At 41.5% G+C, this 17,912-nt stretch overlaps 1 protein-coding gene across 1 annotated transcript in view; it reads right to left on the bottom strand.

Moving 5' to 3' along the window:
• LOC100564848 (N-acetylated-alpha-linked acidic dipeptidase 2) overlaps positions 1 to 17,912 on the bottom strand; it is a 50,859-nt gene that overhangs the window by 22,569 nt on the left and 10,378 nt on the right. The window contains exons 3-5 of the mRNA XM_003219350.4: positions 10,660 to 10,846; positions 9,090 to 9,191; positions 7,410 to 7,535 (exon numbers count right to left, since the gene is read on the bottom strand). Coding sequence (XP_003219398.2) covers positions 7,410 to 7,535; positions 9,090 to 9,191; positions 10,660 to 10,846 — 415 coding nt within the window. The remainder of the gene's footprint in view (positions 1 to 7,409; positions 7,536 to 9,089; positions 9,192 to 10,659; positions 10,847 to 17,912) is intronic.

The following is a 17,912-nucleotide window of genomic DNA, read 5'->3' as shown; positions in this document are numbered from 1 at the left end:
GCTATGAACCTTTTCAATGCATTTATGAATGATGAAGTGTCCATTCCCTCTGCAACCTCTATATGGACAGCTCGTACTGACAAACAAGTAAACAAAACCTCACATCTTTTGTTATTTACAACACCACCCCTGGTTTTCCTAGTGACAACCTCCCAAGGACCAAACACATCGATTCCCACATGGGAAAAGGGGGGGTCTGTCAAAGTCCTGTCCTGAGGTAACTCAGCCATCAGCTGACTCTGAGTCGCCGACATTTGACACACTTAAAAATAACACTGCTGACCAAACTTTTAGCATTTACCACCCACAGGCCTTCATTTCTAAGGGTCGCCTCAGTCAGAGTTCTACCTTGATGATGGATTTTCTCATGGTAGTGACGAACCAACAACAAAGCAATATGGCTATTGGGGGGTACAATGATGGGGTTCTTTGTACACACTTTGAGTTTAGCCTTAGCTAACCTCCCTCCCACTCTTAAAATGCCCTCCTTGTCTAGAAATGGGTTTAACTCACGCAAGAAACTCCGGCTGGGGGTGTCAAGCCCTTGTTCTAACCTGGCTATTTCTAGACTAAACTCATGCCTCTGAACTGACCTGAATATTACTCCCTTAGCCTTCAACATGTCCTGAACTTGCAAAGGCTGACTATCTTTGCAGACTAAGCGATGTATAAGCCTAGCAACTGCTCTAAGAAGACTGTGCCATTCCGAAAAACGTTCAAAATGGTGTCGTTCCAGACAAGATCTTTGGCCCATCTTGATTTCTGTGGTTGTCTTGCAAACTTTCACCTCTGCACTTCGTGAGACTTGAGCATTCATAATATCCGAAAACCTTTGCTCATCTTTCGAGAGCGCTATGGCTTCGTCTCTCTCAGAGACTTTGAAGATGGAGGAATACTCTGGAGTTATTGCTTGGCAGTAGACTGAGATGTGACTTAGGCAACTGCGCACAAGTGTAGGACGTCCACCTTTAAGCACCTGTGCTTGATTGGAGTCCAACGACGATGGTGGGTGCATCTTGTTTATGCACACTGGGCCTATGACTGTCCAGCCTAATGGCAATTGTTGTGCGATAGGTGCACCTGGAGGTCCTTTAACTTGGTCGTTCACACAGAACAAGCTCGGGCAGTCCGAGCCAAGCAAAAGGGCAATGTCCACATCTGGCTGAAAGGCTGGTATAGCATTCTTTAACCGTCGCAAATGTGGATGAGCCTCCACAACTTCTCTGGTGACAATCTGCCTTTTGTTCCGGGGAATAGAGGAACACTCAATCAGGTCTGGCAACTTGAACTGTCTCTTCTGGTCGCAAGAGGAGACAACGAAGCCAGATGCTATGCGACCCTGCAACTTCTTTTTTCCTGCACACGTAGTCATAGTGTAGTCGACCATCTTGGTTTTAAGGTCAAACATGCGGAAGAACTCTGGAGTAGCCAGGGAGGCGTCGCTCTGTGAATCCAGGGCCACATAGAGTCTCTTTCTAAGCCAAGGGCTCTTGGCTGGATATACATCCGCTAGGCAGATAGGATGACAAACTCTGTACTGGTGCGAGTCAGAACACAGCTCTGTACAGGCGACTGCTGAAACTTCCACCTGCATCTCTGGTGCGGCTGGCTTGTCGGTGTCTTCGACTGCTGACTTTTCTTTTGGTGAAGCGTTCTCTTTGGGGTGGGAGATGATATTGGAGTTGTGCATTGCGGTGCAATGCTTGAGGCTGTTGCATTTCTCACACTTGATGTTTTCTTTGCAGTTGGATGCAAAGTGTGGAGTTGCTCCACAGCATCTAAAGCAGATTCCCTGCTTTTGAACTAGCTGTTGCCTTTCTTTGTATGTCTTTCTACTAAACTCCCTGCAGTTGGCCAAGCTGTGAGGCTTTTGGTGAATAGGGCAAAGCAACTCCTTTACCTCCGACCTGGGTTCGTCAGTCTTGTGTTGAGTTTCGACTGCCTTTACGCTGACAGGTCTATTGGCCTCTCTAGGTGGTTTCTTGTCCACTTCAGGTGCCTTCTCTGGCTGGGTCCCTTGGTATAAGGTGGGGAGGCCCGTCTGTGGATCATTCCTTTCTCTGGCTGCCCTGGTGATGAACTGGACCAAATGAGAAAATGGAGGGTATGCCTGGGAGTGGGCCTCCTTGTAGTTGAAGACCTCCTGTCCCCAGCGTTCTTGCAAAGTGAAGGGCAGCTTGGTCAAGATCTGCCTCTGGGACAGGTGCTGATCGAGGCACTTCAAACCGGGCAGTTCTGGATTCTCCTTGGCCGACTCTAATTCCGCAAGGAGATCGCTGAGGTCCCACAAGAGTTTGAAGTCTTTGAGTTTTAAAGCTGGGAACCTTTGGAGCTTGTCCATAAGAGATGCTTCAATCTCTGTGCTGGCCCCATACCTCTGCTGCAACCTGGCCCAGGCCTTTTCCAGGGCTTTGTCGGGATCGGCTACGTGGGCTGCGTAGATCTTCTTAACTTGTGAGGATGAGGCTGGGCCCAACCATGCAGCCAGAAGAGTCAGTTCTTCCTCAGGCAATAACTTTAAGTCTCTGATTGCTCTCTGGAAGGTGGCCTTCCAGAGAAGAAATTCCTCAGGCTTGTCCGAAAACTTTTCGACACCCTTGTCCTTAAGATCTCTTCTGGGGCTTCTGATGATGGAGACAAGCTGGGACTCTGGCGTCGAAGGGAACAATTGAGGAGTTTGCTGTTGTGGAGTGGACTCCCACCGTGTACCTTGCGTCAACCTTTGGCCTCTTGGAGGGATGACATCGACCACTGACGAATCGATGGTTCCCTGTGCAGCTGTCTGTAGGGGCCAACTAGCACTCGGCCTTGAGGCCCTGATTGACTGACCTAGGGTTTTAGCAGGAGGCACAGGTAGCTCGAGCAAGGGTGAGCTCCCCGCTATGACGCTCTGCTCTGCAGGAAACTCAAAAGTGACTTTGGGGCCCTGCTCTGGGTAAGGAGAGAAGTCTCCCTGTTCCTCATCCGAAAACTGGCTGTACATGCTGCCAAGGTGCGCAAACACTTTGGCAGAAGGGTCCTGTATTGGTAACTGGCTTACATTTTCTTCTGTGAGTGGCTCAATTAGGGCCTTGGCCAACGTCTCAGCCCTTACCCTTTTGGCTGCGGCATCCATCTTTATTCTAAGCATCTCTATACGGGCCTGTTCTATTTGCATTTCGCTTTGTCTACGGGCCTGTTCTATTTGCATTTCGCTTTGTCTTTGGGCCTGTTCCATTTGCATTTCGCTTTGTCTACGGGCCTGTTCCATTTGCATTTCGCTTTGTCTACGGGCCTGTTCTATTTGCAGTCGTTGCTCTTCTTCTTTAAAGGGAAGGGTGAGATCAGCTGCCTTAGCATCAGCCTCCACCCCCGCTACCTTGCTCTTTAGCTCCAGACGTGCAGCCTCCTTAATGTGCAAGGCAGCTAGGGAAGAGATGGCACTCCCAGCAGCAGAAGACTTGCTAGAGTGGCTGTGTTTAGACGATGCACACTCCCTTAGTTTAGATACCTGGCTAGAGCGGTTGGACTTAAGACTAAGTGCCACAGCAGGTGATTTTAAAAGATTGGTCTCATGGCTGCATAAGGAAGCTAGGATTGCCCTCACCCTATTTTCTTTCTCATTAGTGTCAGCTAAAACACTCCCTATTTCTAACTCTGAATCCTTGGCGTTAATGCGCTCGAGGACCTGGACTATCTTAGACACTAAACCCCTCCAAAGACCGAAGGCTTCTTCGAGGTCTGTCTGTAATATGGCTGGCACCCTTGTGATACCCAAGCTCTCTATTCTGTCCATTAATGTTGTGATGCGCTCCCATGCCGAACCTAACCTCACATGGAGGAGCTCCTTTTCGTCTATTAGATGGGCTAGCATTTTGGCTGAAGGGTGCTTTATCCTTTGGGGCCTTTCATTCCTACTTTCAGCCTCAGAAGGAGGTACGCCATCTGTATCATCTTGGAATTGCATAGACATTATGTATTCTTAATAGCAAGTAAATTTACAACAAAGGCAAATGCAATATACCTGCAAGTAAATTTACAATAAAAGCAAATTCAATATATAATACAATTCACAGCACTTAACCATAGCAATATATATCACTAAGTAACTATACTTTACAAAGATTGTGACCTTTGGCGCCAGACTTTGGTGGGCAAGCTGCAAAATGTCAACTGACAGCAACTTGCCACTTGATACCTCCCTTGCCCGAGTGACGTAAACTGCCAAAATGGCGACTTCGCCAAATTTTCAAGCACCTCGTGCTCTGCGGCTCGAGGCCTGCCGCCGAAGGAGCACCGAGGCTGGCTTTGGAAAGGAGGAGAGAAGAGACGCCTCCTCCCCGCTGTGAAGGGAGGTCACCACCGCAGGTCGATGAAGCAGGTCACCACCGCAGGACGATGAGGCAGGTCACCACCGCAGGACGATGAGGCAGGTCACCACCGCAGGACGATGAGGCAGGTCACCACCGCAGGACGATGAGGCAGGTCACCACCGCAGGACGATGAGGCAGGTCACCGCCGCAGGTCAATGAGGCAGGTCACCACCGCAGGACGATGAGGCAGGTCACCACCGCCGGACCATGAGGCAGGTCAAAGCCGGCCGAGTGCTCCGGCCGAACTCCTGATGAAGAGGCTGTCAAAGCCGGTTGAGTGCTCCGGCCGAACTCGCAGCAGCGTTGCCAGGCCTGTCCAGGTTCTAGCCTGGTTCTGGTGGGCTTCACGCCTCAGAGCCAGCCAAAGAACTGTCGCTGGTGCTCCGCGGCTCGAGGTCTACCGCCGAGGGAGCCCTGGACGTTGCTGGGAACTGCACAGCCTGTGCAAACCCAGAAAGCCACTGGGCTACGTGCGCACACGCGAGCCAAATAGCAAGGAAATAGAGCCCCACTATTTGACTCCTTCAGGTCTGAGAGCGGGCTCCACTGCCTCAGACGCTGGTAGAGTCTTTAGGTATGCAGACTGAGCTCAGGCGGAAAAGCCGCAGCCTATACTAAAACTTCCTAAACTATAAAAAACTATAAAGCCGTGCAAGCTAGCTGAAGCGGAAAAACCGCTGATCGACCTCAAAACTGTGCCGTCCGCCGGACAATAAAAAGCTATAAAACTGAAACGTGCTGTCCTTTATCCGGGCGAACTGCAAATCCCTATAAGCTGTCCTATAGATATTGAACGACTGAGTCTGGATAACTTCAAAAAAGGATGTTTATTCATACAAGGTTGTAAACCTGGCACAGATCTTAAAGTTGCAGAAAATGAAACAAATTTCTATGGGTTTTAGTCACAGAATTATCCCTGGTTCCAGAAGGCAAAAGTGATTATAAAACCACTATACCCTAATCACGCTGCCTATATTAGAAGGAGAAACTCTTTCCTTCCCTATCTTTACAGCAAAGATTAGTTCTAGAAGCGATGGAATAACTCTGCTCCTCTAACTAGATTTCCTATTCCAGATCAATATAATTCAATACTTATCTAATTTGGATAGGCTTAGATTGGCCTGGTTTTGAGGATGATTTGTCCCAGTTAGCCTTGCACAGCTCCAGCACGTTGGAAGACTATAGCCAGAATGAAACTCTAAAATGGAGACTAGACCCTGGTAAAAAGGGTGGTCCTAAGATGTTGCACTCTTTGACCAATCACTGCAAAGAAAACTGCAGCCAGCTCTTGCAGATTCCAAGCCACCTTTCCTAGGCCTTTGCAGCCAGAGGCTCAAACAAAATATAAAGGAGGGAAAATAAACAAACGACCAATAGGTAAGGCAAACCATCGTCCTGGGGGACGGAACACTTCTGCCAACCAATTTGCCAATCAATCACCTGGATTTTATTTTTACACCACATGCTCCCCATAAAGCATTGAGTTAAAATCAAAAATGTGCAAACTAAGTTTTAAATGGTCTGAAGAAAAGCATTGCTCAAGTACTAGTCTGAGGATGCATCTACATTGTAGAATTAATGCATTTTGACACCACTTTAACTGCCATGGCTCAAAACTATGGAATAAAGAGAGTTGTAGTTTTGCAGCTTCATCAGCCCTCACTCCAAAGAGTGCTGGTGCCTCACCAAAGTACAAACCCCAGGATTCCCCAGCATTGCAGTACAAGTGCTTTCAAACTATATTAATTCTACAGAGTAGATGCACCCTGAGAGATGAAAGACATTAGAGATACATCTATACTGTAGAATTAATACTGTTTAACACTACTTAACTGCCATGACTTAAATTCTATAGAATTTTATCATGTCAGAAGTGACTTGAGAACATACTGCAAGTCGCTTCTCGTGTGAGAGAACTGGCTGTCTACAGAGACGTTGCCCAGGGGACACCCGGATGTGTTACCATCTTCCTGGGAGGCTTCTCTCATGTCACCGCAAATTAGAGCTGACCGACGGGAGCTCACCCCGTCTCACGGATTCGAACCAACAACCTTCAGGTCAGCAGTCCAGCTGGCACAAGGGTTTAACCCAGGGGTCTTCAAACTTTTTAAGTGGAAGGCCAGTTCACAGTCCCTCAGACTGTTTGAGGGGGGGTGGATTATGATTAAATAATCCCAAATTAGGATTATTGTTGTTGCTTGCCTTCAAGTTGTTTCAAACTTAGGTCAACCCTAAGTATAAAGTTTAGGATAGGGGCCAGGTAAATGGCCTTGGAGGGCCTTAGTTTGGGGACCCCTGGTTTAACCCATTGCGCCACCGTGACTCCAATTCTATAGAATCATGGGTGTTGTAGTTTGGTGAGATATCAACACAATTTGGCAGAGAACGCTAAAGATCTTGTAAACTGCAATAATTCCATAACACGGAATGACGACAGTTAAAGTGGTGTTGAACTGCATTAATTATATAGTGTAGATACTCCCATTATTCTTTTAGCAAAAAATTATGGAGAACTAAGTTTCACAAACTTTGGGAAAGCCTGATGAAGAAAATGCTAGAAAGGAAAGAACCTTTGTTGTTCCAGACTTGTGCATGAAAAATGCACCATGTTCTGAGAAGAAAACAAGTTTCCTTCTCTGGAAAATAGCATTTCTGTTTTCTGCAGAAAAAAAAAACAGTTAAACAGTTTTCTGTTAAAAAAAAGTCTTAATGTATTTTTTGTACAGAATGAGTCCTGAAAACTACTCAATTTCATGATTTGCTTTCAAGTTATTTGATCTCATCTCCAAGGCAATCATCAGGGGGTTACATACTTGTGTTCTTGCTGTAATGATCTTTTGATCAGAATCTCACCCATAAAGAACACACTACAACCTCCCTCAACCTGGGACCCTCAAGAAATATGGGAACTATTATGTGATAACTCTTAGATTGCCCCTGTAATGTTTGGACTAAAAAAAACCTGGCATAGATTCAACATCCCCAATGACTTGGAAGCCACCTACTCATTTGGGTGGGGAAGGAAATGATAATGTTCAAAAGAAATTTACAACTTACTTTGTTTCCTCTGAATATTTTCCCATATCGGGCAATGACAATCTTTCCTGTACAGTTGATTCCCATCTGGCGCTCTAGCTTAAAAAAATCTTCAGTGCGGCCATAATTTGCGTACACAAGATCTGCCTTTTTCAGGGGTAGAAAAAACAGAAAAATGCATTTGATGTGATTGCGAACTCATATGGTCTTTAAAACTGCTACAAGCAACATCAAAGTTTGGCAAGATGGCAAAAGTATCATGAGATTGTCGAAGGCTTTCATGGCCGGAATCACAGGGATGTTGTGTGTTTTCTGGGCTGTATGGCCATGTTCCAAAAGCATTCTCTCCTGACGTTTCACCCACATCTATGGCAGGTATGCTCAGAGGTTGTGAGGTATATAACGTCAGGAGAGAATGCTTCTGGAACATGGCCATACAGCCTGGAAAACACACAACAACCCTATCATGAGATTTGTAGCTTTCTGATGTACTATAGTAGAACGTTGGATAACGTTGGATAAGTGAATATGTTGGATAATAAGGAGGGATTAAGGAAAAGCCTATTACACATCAAATTAGGATATGATTTTACAAATTAAGCACCAAAACATCATGTTTAACAACAAATTTGACAGAAAAAGTAGTTCAATACGCAGTAATGCTATATAGTAATTATTGTATTTACGCATTTAGCACCAAAATATCACGATGTATTGTAAACATTGACTACAAAAATGCGTTGGATATTCCAGAACATTGGATAAGCGAGTGTTGGATAAGTGAGACTCTACTGTATTATTTATTTATTTATTTACAGCATTTATATTCCGCCCGTCTCACCCCGAAGGGGACTCAGGGCGGATCACATTACACATATAGGCAAACATTCAATGCCTTTTTAACATAGGACAAAGACAAACAACATAGCTCCGAGTGGGCCTCGAACTCATGACCTCCTGGTCAGAGTGATTGATTGCAGTTAATTGCAGCTGGTTTGCTCTCCCGTCTGCGCCACAGCCCCGGGCTGTAACACTATTTGGCACGGAAGGCTAAAGACCTTGTAAAACTACAACTCTCAGAATTCCATAGCATTGAGCCACGTCAGTGAAAGTGGTGTCAGACTGCAATTAATTCTTAGAGACACCTTTAGCTAGCCCTTTGCCATGACTGGAAGTTAGCAACAAGATGCAAGGGAGGATTATTACACTGTTGCCAGGTTTGAAATAATATTCAGTTGCTACTACAATCTGTTTTTGTATATGAGATTAGTGAAATGCCATCTTGCTGTCTGCCTCCAGTAGCGAAAGGACAAATCCTGACTATAAGACTCTGTAAACAAATTTATAGAGAATCAATGTATTAGGAATCATTAATAATATTTACATGACACTTTCCTATCCAAGGGCAAGAATGTAGTGATACTCAGGATGAATCAGTGCTTGGAAATTTTATACTTTTGGACTACAATTTGTAGAATATCCCCATCTCCACCAAATAATGCATCATGGATTCTGGAGGTTTGCTTGGGAACTTTTCTTGGGAATTGACTGTCTACTGTTGGAGGCAGAGCACATAGTTGTGTGGATCTTTGGTCTGATTTATCTTAGGATTTTTAAAAATATCTTTCCTCACCTCAATACCTTTCCACACTTCGCTCTTGAATAACACAGTTTGTGCAAGTCTGCTTCTACAGCCCTTACCATAGGTGTGCCTTGTGCCGAAAATGCATTATAAGGAGGTAGGACTCCAGAGACATTTTCATATCCCGGAGGAGGCAGCTCAGAAAGTGATGTCTTGAAAATCTGGTTGGAAGAGGAGAAATGAAAAACACAGATCAATGAAGTGGTCTGTAACATACAGTCAAAACATTGGCAAAGTTTCAGAAAACAACATTTGTATCTTAGGATGCATCCACACTGGAGAATAAATAAAGCTGGACAACACTTTAGTTGTCATGGCTCAATATTATGGAATCCTGGGAGTTTTAGTTCAGTAAGGCACCAGCACACATTAGACCACAAATATTTGAACAGACTCTGTGAGGAAAGCAATATGGGGGAAAGTATGTAAGGTAATAAAAGAACTATATACTCAAAACAAAGCTACTATCTCAATTAACGGGCAACAAACTAGACAAATAAACATTAACAGGGGAACTAAACAGGGATGCCCCCTTTCCTCAGCCCTATTCTCATTGACCATTGAACCCTTAGCAAATTCAGTAAGGAACAACCCAGCTATTAAAGGTTATAAGGTGGGCAAGGAAGTCATCAAGATTAATCTATACGCTGACGATGTTATGATAAGTTTCAAACTACATTACTTCTACACTATAGATGCACCATTAGAATTTCAAAAAGCAAGTCTCACAAATGGCAAAGGTAAACCTGCTCTGAAAAAATATTGCCAAGAAACCCCATAATAGGTTCACCTCAGGATTGCCTAAAGTTAGAAATTACTTGGAATCACATAGCAACAACTTTAATACATTTATTTTATTTTATTTTAATGATCTTTCAATGGCATTTATAGCTTTCCTCCTTCTTGCTTTATAATCACAACAATCCTCGGAGGTAGACCAGTGAGTGTATACAGTCCAAAATTTCCTAGTAAATCACATGGCTTGGGATAAATGTAAACCTAGATCTCCCATGTCAACCCGATTTCTAACCATTGTCCATCTAGAGCAGGGGTCCCCAAACTAAGGCCCGGGGGCCACATGCAGCCCATCGAAGCCATTTATCCGCTTCCCACGGCACAAAGGCAGAAAGGGGTTGGGCTAAATGACCCAAGGTTCTCTTCTTCTCTTCCAATTATTATTATTATTATTATTATTATTATTATTATTATTATTATTATTATTAACATTGAGACTGGGAGGCCATCTGTCAGGGGTGCTTTGCAGAAGGGGATTGGACTCAATGGCCCAAAGGGTCTCTTCCAACCCTCATTATTATTATTATTATTATTATTATTATTATTATTATTATTATTATTATTTATTGCTTGGTGGCCAACTATAGTCTGGCCCTCCAACAGTCTGAAGGATCGTGAACTGGCCCCCAGTTTAAAAAGTTTGGGGACCCCTGATCTAGAGTATCATTCGTATAACAACCCAGCCATTCAGATTTGATGGGTTTTCAATGTTTTTTTTCCCTAAGATCTAAACATTCCTTTCCTCCTAGTCATATTTGCAACACAATTCTTCCCACTGCTCTGTCTTTGTTAGGCTCGCATACAATGGACGGAACATTCTGCCCTCTTCTTTACCTCATTTCCTTGTTCATCAATAATGGCAACATAGTTGGGGGTGCTTTGATTCGGGTAGGAAAGTAGGACATCATAATGAACTAGCTTGGCTGTATCCAAGCTGAAGTCCTTCCACTGAGTTTGAATCTGTCTTGCCAGGTGAAGGTTCTGTTCTGTTCCTGCTACATGGGGGAGCCTGGTGAAAGCACTAAAAGAAGCACAGAAAGGACCAGGTAAATAAAGAAGGCACACATACACCAAAGAAGGCACACAGGATCCTGTCTGACCTTGGAAGCTAAGCAGGGTCAGCCCTGGACAGTACCTGGATGGGAGAGGGACAGTAAATGGATTTTAACTGTGAATTTTAATACTTTTAAGTTTATTTCTGTTTTAAAGTTTGCATACTGGAATATTTTAAAGTATGCGGTCATGCTTTTAATTGCAAGCCACTTTGAGTCTCCTTTGGGAGAGATAAAGCAGGGTATTATTATTATTATTATTATTATTAATAATAATAATAATAGGAAAAGAAAAAGGTTTGGATTATTGATGTCGCCATACCAGGTGACAGTCAAATTGATGAAAAACAACAGGAAAAAACTCAGCCGCTATCAGGATCTCAAGACTGAACTTCAAAGACTCTGGCAGAAACCAGTACAGGTGGTCCCGGTAGTGATCGGCACATTGGGTGCCATGCCAAAAGATCTCAGCTGGCATTTGGAAACAATAGACATTGACAAAATTATGATCTGCCAACTGCAAAAGGCCACTTTGCTGGGATCTACGCACATCATCCGAAAATACATCACACAGTCCTAAACACTTGGGAAGTGTTTGACTTGTGATACAAAATCCAGCATATCTATCTTGTTTGCTGTGTCAGACTATGTCATTGTGTCAATAATAATAATAATAATACATTTGGGAAGTGTTCAACTTGTGATTTTGTGGGGGAGCTGCGCATGCGTCAACGAGAGTAGACGTGCCTAATTGCTCTCCTAACTATAAAGGCAATTAAAGCCTCAAAAAGCCCATAAAGGGTCATAAATCTCTCCTTAACTGGAGTCCGGATCAAAGGAGAAAAGAGAGAAGGCTGGGAGGTCACAATCAAAGGTGACTGAAGCCATAAATCTCAGAATCCAAACAGAAGTTCGGACAACTGTGAGTATGGCGGACAGAAAGGAGAAGGAAGGGGAGGAAGAAAAATTGAACAAAATTATAACTACATTGGAACATCTTAAATTAAACATGGAGATTTTAAGACAGGGAAATGAGCAGACAAGAGAGCAAATCACACAAATTAATAGCAAACTCGGGCTGATAGAGAATAAAGTGGAAGAATGCCAAGAAAAGTTTAAGGAGGCAGCAGCAGAGATCAGAAGACAAAAAGGTGAATTAATCACTCTGAGAGACATTAATAGAAAACTTCTAGATAAAGTTGCTGACCTCGAGGACAGATCCCGAAGAGCCAATCTGCGTTTGAGAGCAGCAGGAGAGAGTCTTCAGATAAAGGAGAATCTGAAGGGAGTTATAGCTGAGTGGCTTGCAACAAATGCTCAGGTCCCATCGCAAGGAATCGAGAGGATACATTGGGCTTTCAGAGGAGGCAGGAAACCCAAGGATATTTTGATACGGTTCACAAGGGAGGCTGAAAGGGACATTGTTTATCGAAAATTGAGGAAAATGAAGAACCTGACCTTGGCTGGCAGTAAAGTATGGCCACTCCTGGATTTATCTTCAGAGACATTGGGAAAGAGAGCAGAAATGAGGGAAATTACAGGAACTTTGGAAAGGAAAGGACAACGTTATACCTGGGCTTTTCCAGCCACCCTAATTGTATATAAAGACAATAAATTATATAAAGCTTCCGACTTGGAAAGTGGGAGGAAAATGCTTAAACAGTTAAAACTGGATACAGACGGAAAAGAAACAGACGGTCTGGAGGAGGAATCAGATAAGACCAAGGACAAGCCGACTGGACAAGAAGCATCGAGGGAGCTGGAGACTGCAGAGAGAGGCGGACCAACAGAGACAGACTTACTTCAGAGTCTATTTGCAATGGGAGATCCAAAGGACAGGGAAGAAAAGAGAACTTTAAGGAATTTGAAGGACCTGGATTTAGAACAAATTAAATCTATAGAAAAACAATTAAGAGATCTTAAAAAACAGAAAATTAGAGAGGAGAATAGAAGAATTGAAACGAGATCTAGTACAGAGACTTAAGAATGAACAGCCTAACATTTGTGGAATAATGAAATTTGGACAAATGGGGTTAAAGGGGTAAAAGATGATGCAGGAGGGGAGAGCAGTGGATGGCAACGCAGTCACCGGTGGGAGGGAGTCTGGGAATGGAAGAGAACAAAGGGAAAACTCTTTCAGGTCTCCCTCTGATGGGAGGAGGGAGAGGTCTGGACTCTGGGGGGCATGGGGGAGGATGGGAAGACAAGCAGACAGGGGAAAGAAACTACAGGAGGGTAAATGCAAATGATACCTGGTTATGGGTGAAGTAGTAATAATGTCTCATAATGTTAATGGTTTATCAACTCCACAAAGAAGGGCAAAAGTTATGAAAATGGTAAAGGATTATAAAGTTGGCATTCTGCTTTTACAAGAATGTCATAAGAGAAAGGACCATACTCCATTATTTAATGATAGGATTTGGGGACAGGTGTATGAATCGAGAGGTTCAAATAGAGCACGGGGTGTGGCAATTTTAATTAAAAATACAATAGACTTCCAAGTGGAAATGGTAAAAAGGGATTCAGATGGGAGATGGGTAATGATTAAAGGGAAAATTGAAAAAATTAGAATCACTTTAGTGTGTATATATGCCCCAAACAAAAATCAAAAAAAGTATTTAAAAAAGCTATTTGGGGAAATTGATAAGTTTGCACAAGGAGAAGTGTATTGTGCAGGAGATTATAACCTGGAATTGGTAACAACAAGGCAAAATAGTAATAGAAAGTTAAATATAAGGGAATACAACATGAATGATTTATTAGAAGGGGAACCAGAGAATAATAGATGGACATATTACTCGGGAAGACATGACACATATAGCAAAATAGATTATATTCTGGGGAAAAATACAAACCAATCAGTGATTCTAGAAGCAAAAACACTTCCAATACATTTATCGGATCATGCACCATTAAGAGTAAAAGTAAAATTAGAAATAGAAAGAAAAGAAAGAACCTGGAGATATAACACAGTTTTAAACAGTAGAGAGGAAGAATATGAAACAATTAGGAAAGAAATAAATAAGTATTTTGAGACCAATGACAATGGACAAGTAACTAAAGATATAATTTGGGATGCAAGTAAGGCAGTGATAAGGGGTCACTGTATAAGTTTAGAGGTAAATCTTAGAAGAAGATGGAGGAATGAACAGGATAAGAGAATAAAAGAAATAGAAACCCTGCAAGACAAACATAAAAGGACTAAGGATAGACAGATTTGGAGAGAGCTAAAGGAGAAAAAAAACCAATTAGAAGCATTTGAGGAAAGGAATATAATAAATAAATATCTATACGTTAAAAGCTATTCCCAAAGTTGGAATATAAAATCAATGAAGAGGATGGCTTACTATTTGAAAAAGAAAAAAGAAAAAACATGGATAAAGAGATTGAAAGACGAAAATGGGAAAGAACAAGAGGAGCAAAGTAAGATTAGGGAGATAATGGCAAAATATTATAAAAATCTATATAAGGAAGAGAGGGTAATGCAAGGGAACTTAAATATCAGAGAAAAAATTGCAGAGGAAGACAGAGAGTTATTAAACCAACCAATAACGCAAGAGGAAACAATAAGGGCAATTAAAGGGTTAAAGGGAGGCAAGTCACCAGGGCCAGATGGATTTCCAGCAGAATATTATAAAGCATTTATGGAAGAGTTGGCACCACACCTAACAGAATTGTTCAATGAAATATACACTAAGCAAAAAGTCCCCCTAACATGGAAAGTATCAGAAATTATAACTATACCCAAAAAGGGGAGAGATTTAACACAACCAGGGTCATACAGACCCATTAGTCTATGCAATCAAGATTATAAAATATTTACAAAAATTTTAGCAAAAAGATTGGAAACAATAATGCCAAAAATAATCAAAGAGGATCAATATGGATTTGTGAAGGGAAGAAAAATTGGGGATCCAATAAAAAATGTAGTAATTGCAATGAATCATGCAAATTCGAATAAAAAAAAATGGGAATTCTCAAATTGGATGTTTACAAAGCATTTGATAAAGTCAATCACAATTATCTGTTAAGATTATGTCAACAGTTGAATATGGGGGAAAACTTTTGCAAAACGCTGCAACAATTGTACAGCAACTGTAAAGCAAAAATAAGGGTGAATAATGGAAGGACAGGAGAGATACCAATTTTAAATGGTACAAAACAAGGTTGTCCATTATCCCCCACTTTATTTGTAATAGCGATAGAAATGCTAGCTGAAAGTATCAGGAATAGCACCAATTGGACAGGGTACAAAATAGAAAAGGGAGGAGGACAAAAGGAAGAAATAAGGCTTAATTTCTTTGCCGATGATGCAATGATTATTACAAGTCAACCGTTAATTATGGTAAAAGATATTATTAAAAAACTGGAAGAATTTAAAAATATATCAGGACTATTCGTTAATATTAAAAAGTCAGAGATACTATGTCTTAATACCCCACCAAGGGAACAACTGGAGATTAGGAAAATATCAGGGTTAAGATTAGGATTAAAGAAGCTGAAATACTTAGGAGTATGGATATATAAAAACCCAAAGAGTATAGTCAAGGGGAATTATAAACAAAAATGGAAGGTAATAGAGAAACAGTTTAAGAATTGGGAAGGAAAAACATTAACAAGAGTGGACAGAATAAGGGCACTAAAAATGTTCATAATACCAAAATTGACATATTTATTTCAAACATTACCGAACACAGTAGATAGGAAGACACTAAAGACATGGGACAGGAGAATAAGAAAATGGGCAGTCGGAGGAAAAAGGCCCAGAATAAGGGACAAATGGTTAAATGCAAAAGAGGAAGAGGGAGGCTGGGGGATTCCAAGTTTAGAAGTCTATCACGATGCGTTTCAAATCCAAAGATTATTGGAAATACAGTATACTAAAAAAAAATGGGCAAATATGGAGAAGATAATAAATAATACTAAAGAAAAAGAAATAATATTTAGGGAATGGAGTAGGAGAGAAGAAGCAGAATTTAAGGAACCTTTTAAAGGAACAATAAAAGTGTGGAAAAAAAGAAAGAAGAAGCTAAGTCCAGGCAATGAGAATAAGATGGCAACTATATGGCAAATTAATTACAATAACAACGAAATTATAGGCAGAACATTGAGATCAATTGAAAGTAGAGGGAAAAGGTTAGTGGAGGATTTGTACACAATAGATGGAGACCCTGTAGAACAAAAAGAAATTCAGAATTGGATAGGATCAGGGAATTGGATTCAAAGCTGGGCTATAAGACAGGAAATTTTTAGATTGAGAGAAAAAATTAGAGAACAGGACAGTCCATTTGAGAAGGCGATTAGGAAATGTTTGAGAGAGGAAAAGAAGGTGGCAGGAGATCTGTATGAACAAATTATAACGGTAAAAGAAGAAATAGTAGAGGAAATTTTCCAAACATGGAGAATGGACATGGAAATTGAGAGGGAAGATATACAAAGGGAAATAAGTAATATAGCAAAAGAAAAGTACAATGTATTAAGGGAAGCAAGAAGGAAAATGTTACAAAAATGGTACAGAACTCCTGCACAACTTTCACGGTTTTTACCAGGGATGAAAGATAGGTGTTGGCACGGTTGTGAACAAAGAGGGGTGTTCAATCATATGATATGGGAGTGCGATCGGGTGCAAGAATACTGGAGAATGATTGAAGGAGAAATCAATAGAATGCTAAATCTACAAATAGTAATAGTTAATAGAAATGTACTACATGCAAGGATAACAGAAGTGAAGAATATACAAAAAGAAAAAATGATTGACAAATTAATAGCATGTGCACAAATTGTTTTAGTGAGCGGTTGGAAAGATAAAACAAAATGGACTCTGACGAATTGGTATAAGTATATAATTGATATGTTAAATGTAGAAATCACAAATTGCAAATGGAATAATATAGATAAAATTGAAAATATTGCAATAATCAAGGGGATGTGGGAACCAGTTAAGAACTATTTAGAGAATGTACTAAGATGTGGAGTGGAAAAATTAAGATTGAGATTGATATTTCAAATGTAACTTCTGTAGTTTGTTGTATAAAGTGTATGTACAAGGAGGGGAGGGTGGGAGGGTGGGAGTGGGATAAGATGACAAAACAACAATAAAAAATTAAAAAAAAAAAACTTGTGATTTTGTGATACGAAATCCAGCATATCTATCTTGTTTATTGTGTCATAATAAAATAATAATAATTTATCTCTTGTCAAAAGCACTGCATAAATAGATAAGTTTAAAACTGATAAAATAAAGGGATCAAAAGCTGCTAAACAGTTTTAGACCAGAAACAGGCAACAGCGACTGCATTGTCTGTAGATTTAAACAAGTTCTTCCTCTTTGTATGAGGTAGGTCATTGTGGGCAAGCATACAGATGCTGAGTTGTTTGTTCACACAAGGTGGAGGATTCCTCTAGGTAGTGCCACTTTGCCAGATTGTCTTTTGATCTGCTAACTCCACTTCTGAGTCTCTTCAGGGTCTCTTGCCCATTCTTGGTTTGCCTCTGGAGAAAGACCCTTGTGGGGGGCCATCCCGTTGGAAATGTCTGATTTTGCTGCCCACAAAATTGTGGGGGGACACGGAAAAAGCCTCCTCAAAGACTATGTAAATACAGTCGGGTGTCCCCTGGGCAATGTTTTTTTTTGTAAACGGCTAATCTTTCCAACCCAAAAGCATTGCTTTACAACATTTGTTTAACCTGGTGGTGTGTTTTGCTCCTCCACAAATGGACGAACACCAACAGTCTTTATCAAGACCACTTTTAATGATTATGTCTATTAATATAGGAGGTTTGTCACTTGCTAAGAGCTACTGGCCAAAACGTTGGAGGACATTTCATGTGATATTTTATGTATTCAGGAAACACACAGGGACACTACAATGAGAAGACAACAACAACAACAACAACAACAACAACACCAGGTGCTGTGTGCTATTTCAGAGGATGGAACTGACAAAACCACCTCTGAATATTTCTTGCCTAAGAAAACCCTATGACATTTATGGGGTCACCATAAGTTGGCAGGAAACATGAAAGCGCACCCAC

Source organism: Anolis carolinensis, chromosome 3 (genome assembly GCF_035594765.1).
Source record: "Anolis carolinensis isolate JA03-04 chromosome 3, rAnoCar3.1.pri, whole genome shotgun sequence".
NCBI lineage: Eukaryota > Metazoa > Chordata > Lepidosauria > Squamata > Dactyloidae > Anolis > Anolis carolinensis.
Note: the sequence above shows the minus strand (reverse complement) of the source record. Positions and strands in the feature narration are given on the sequence as shown.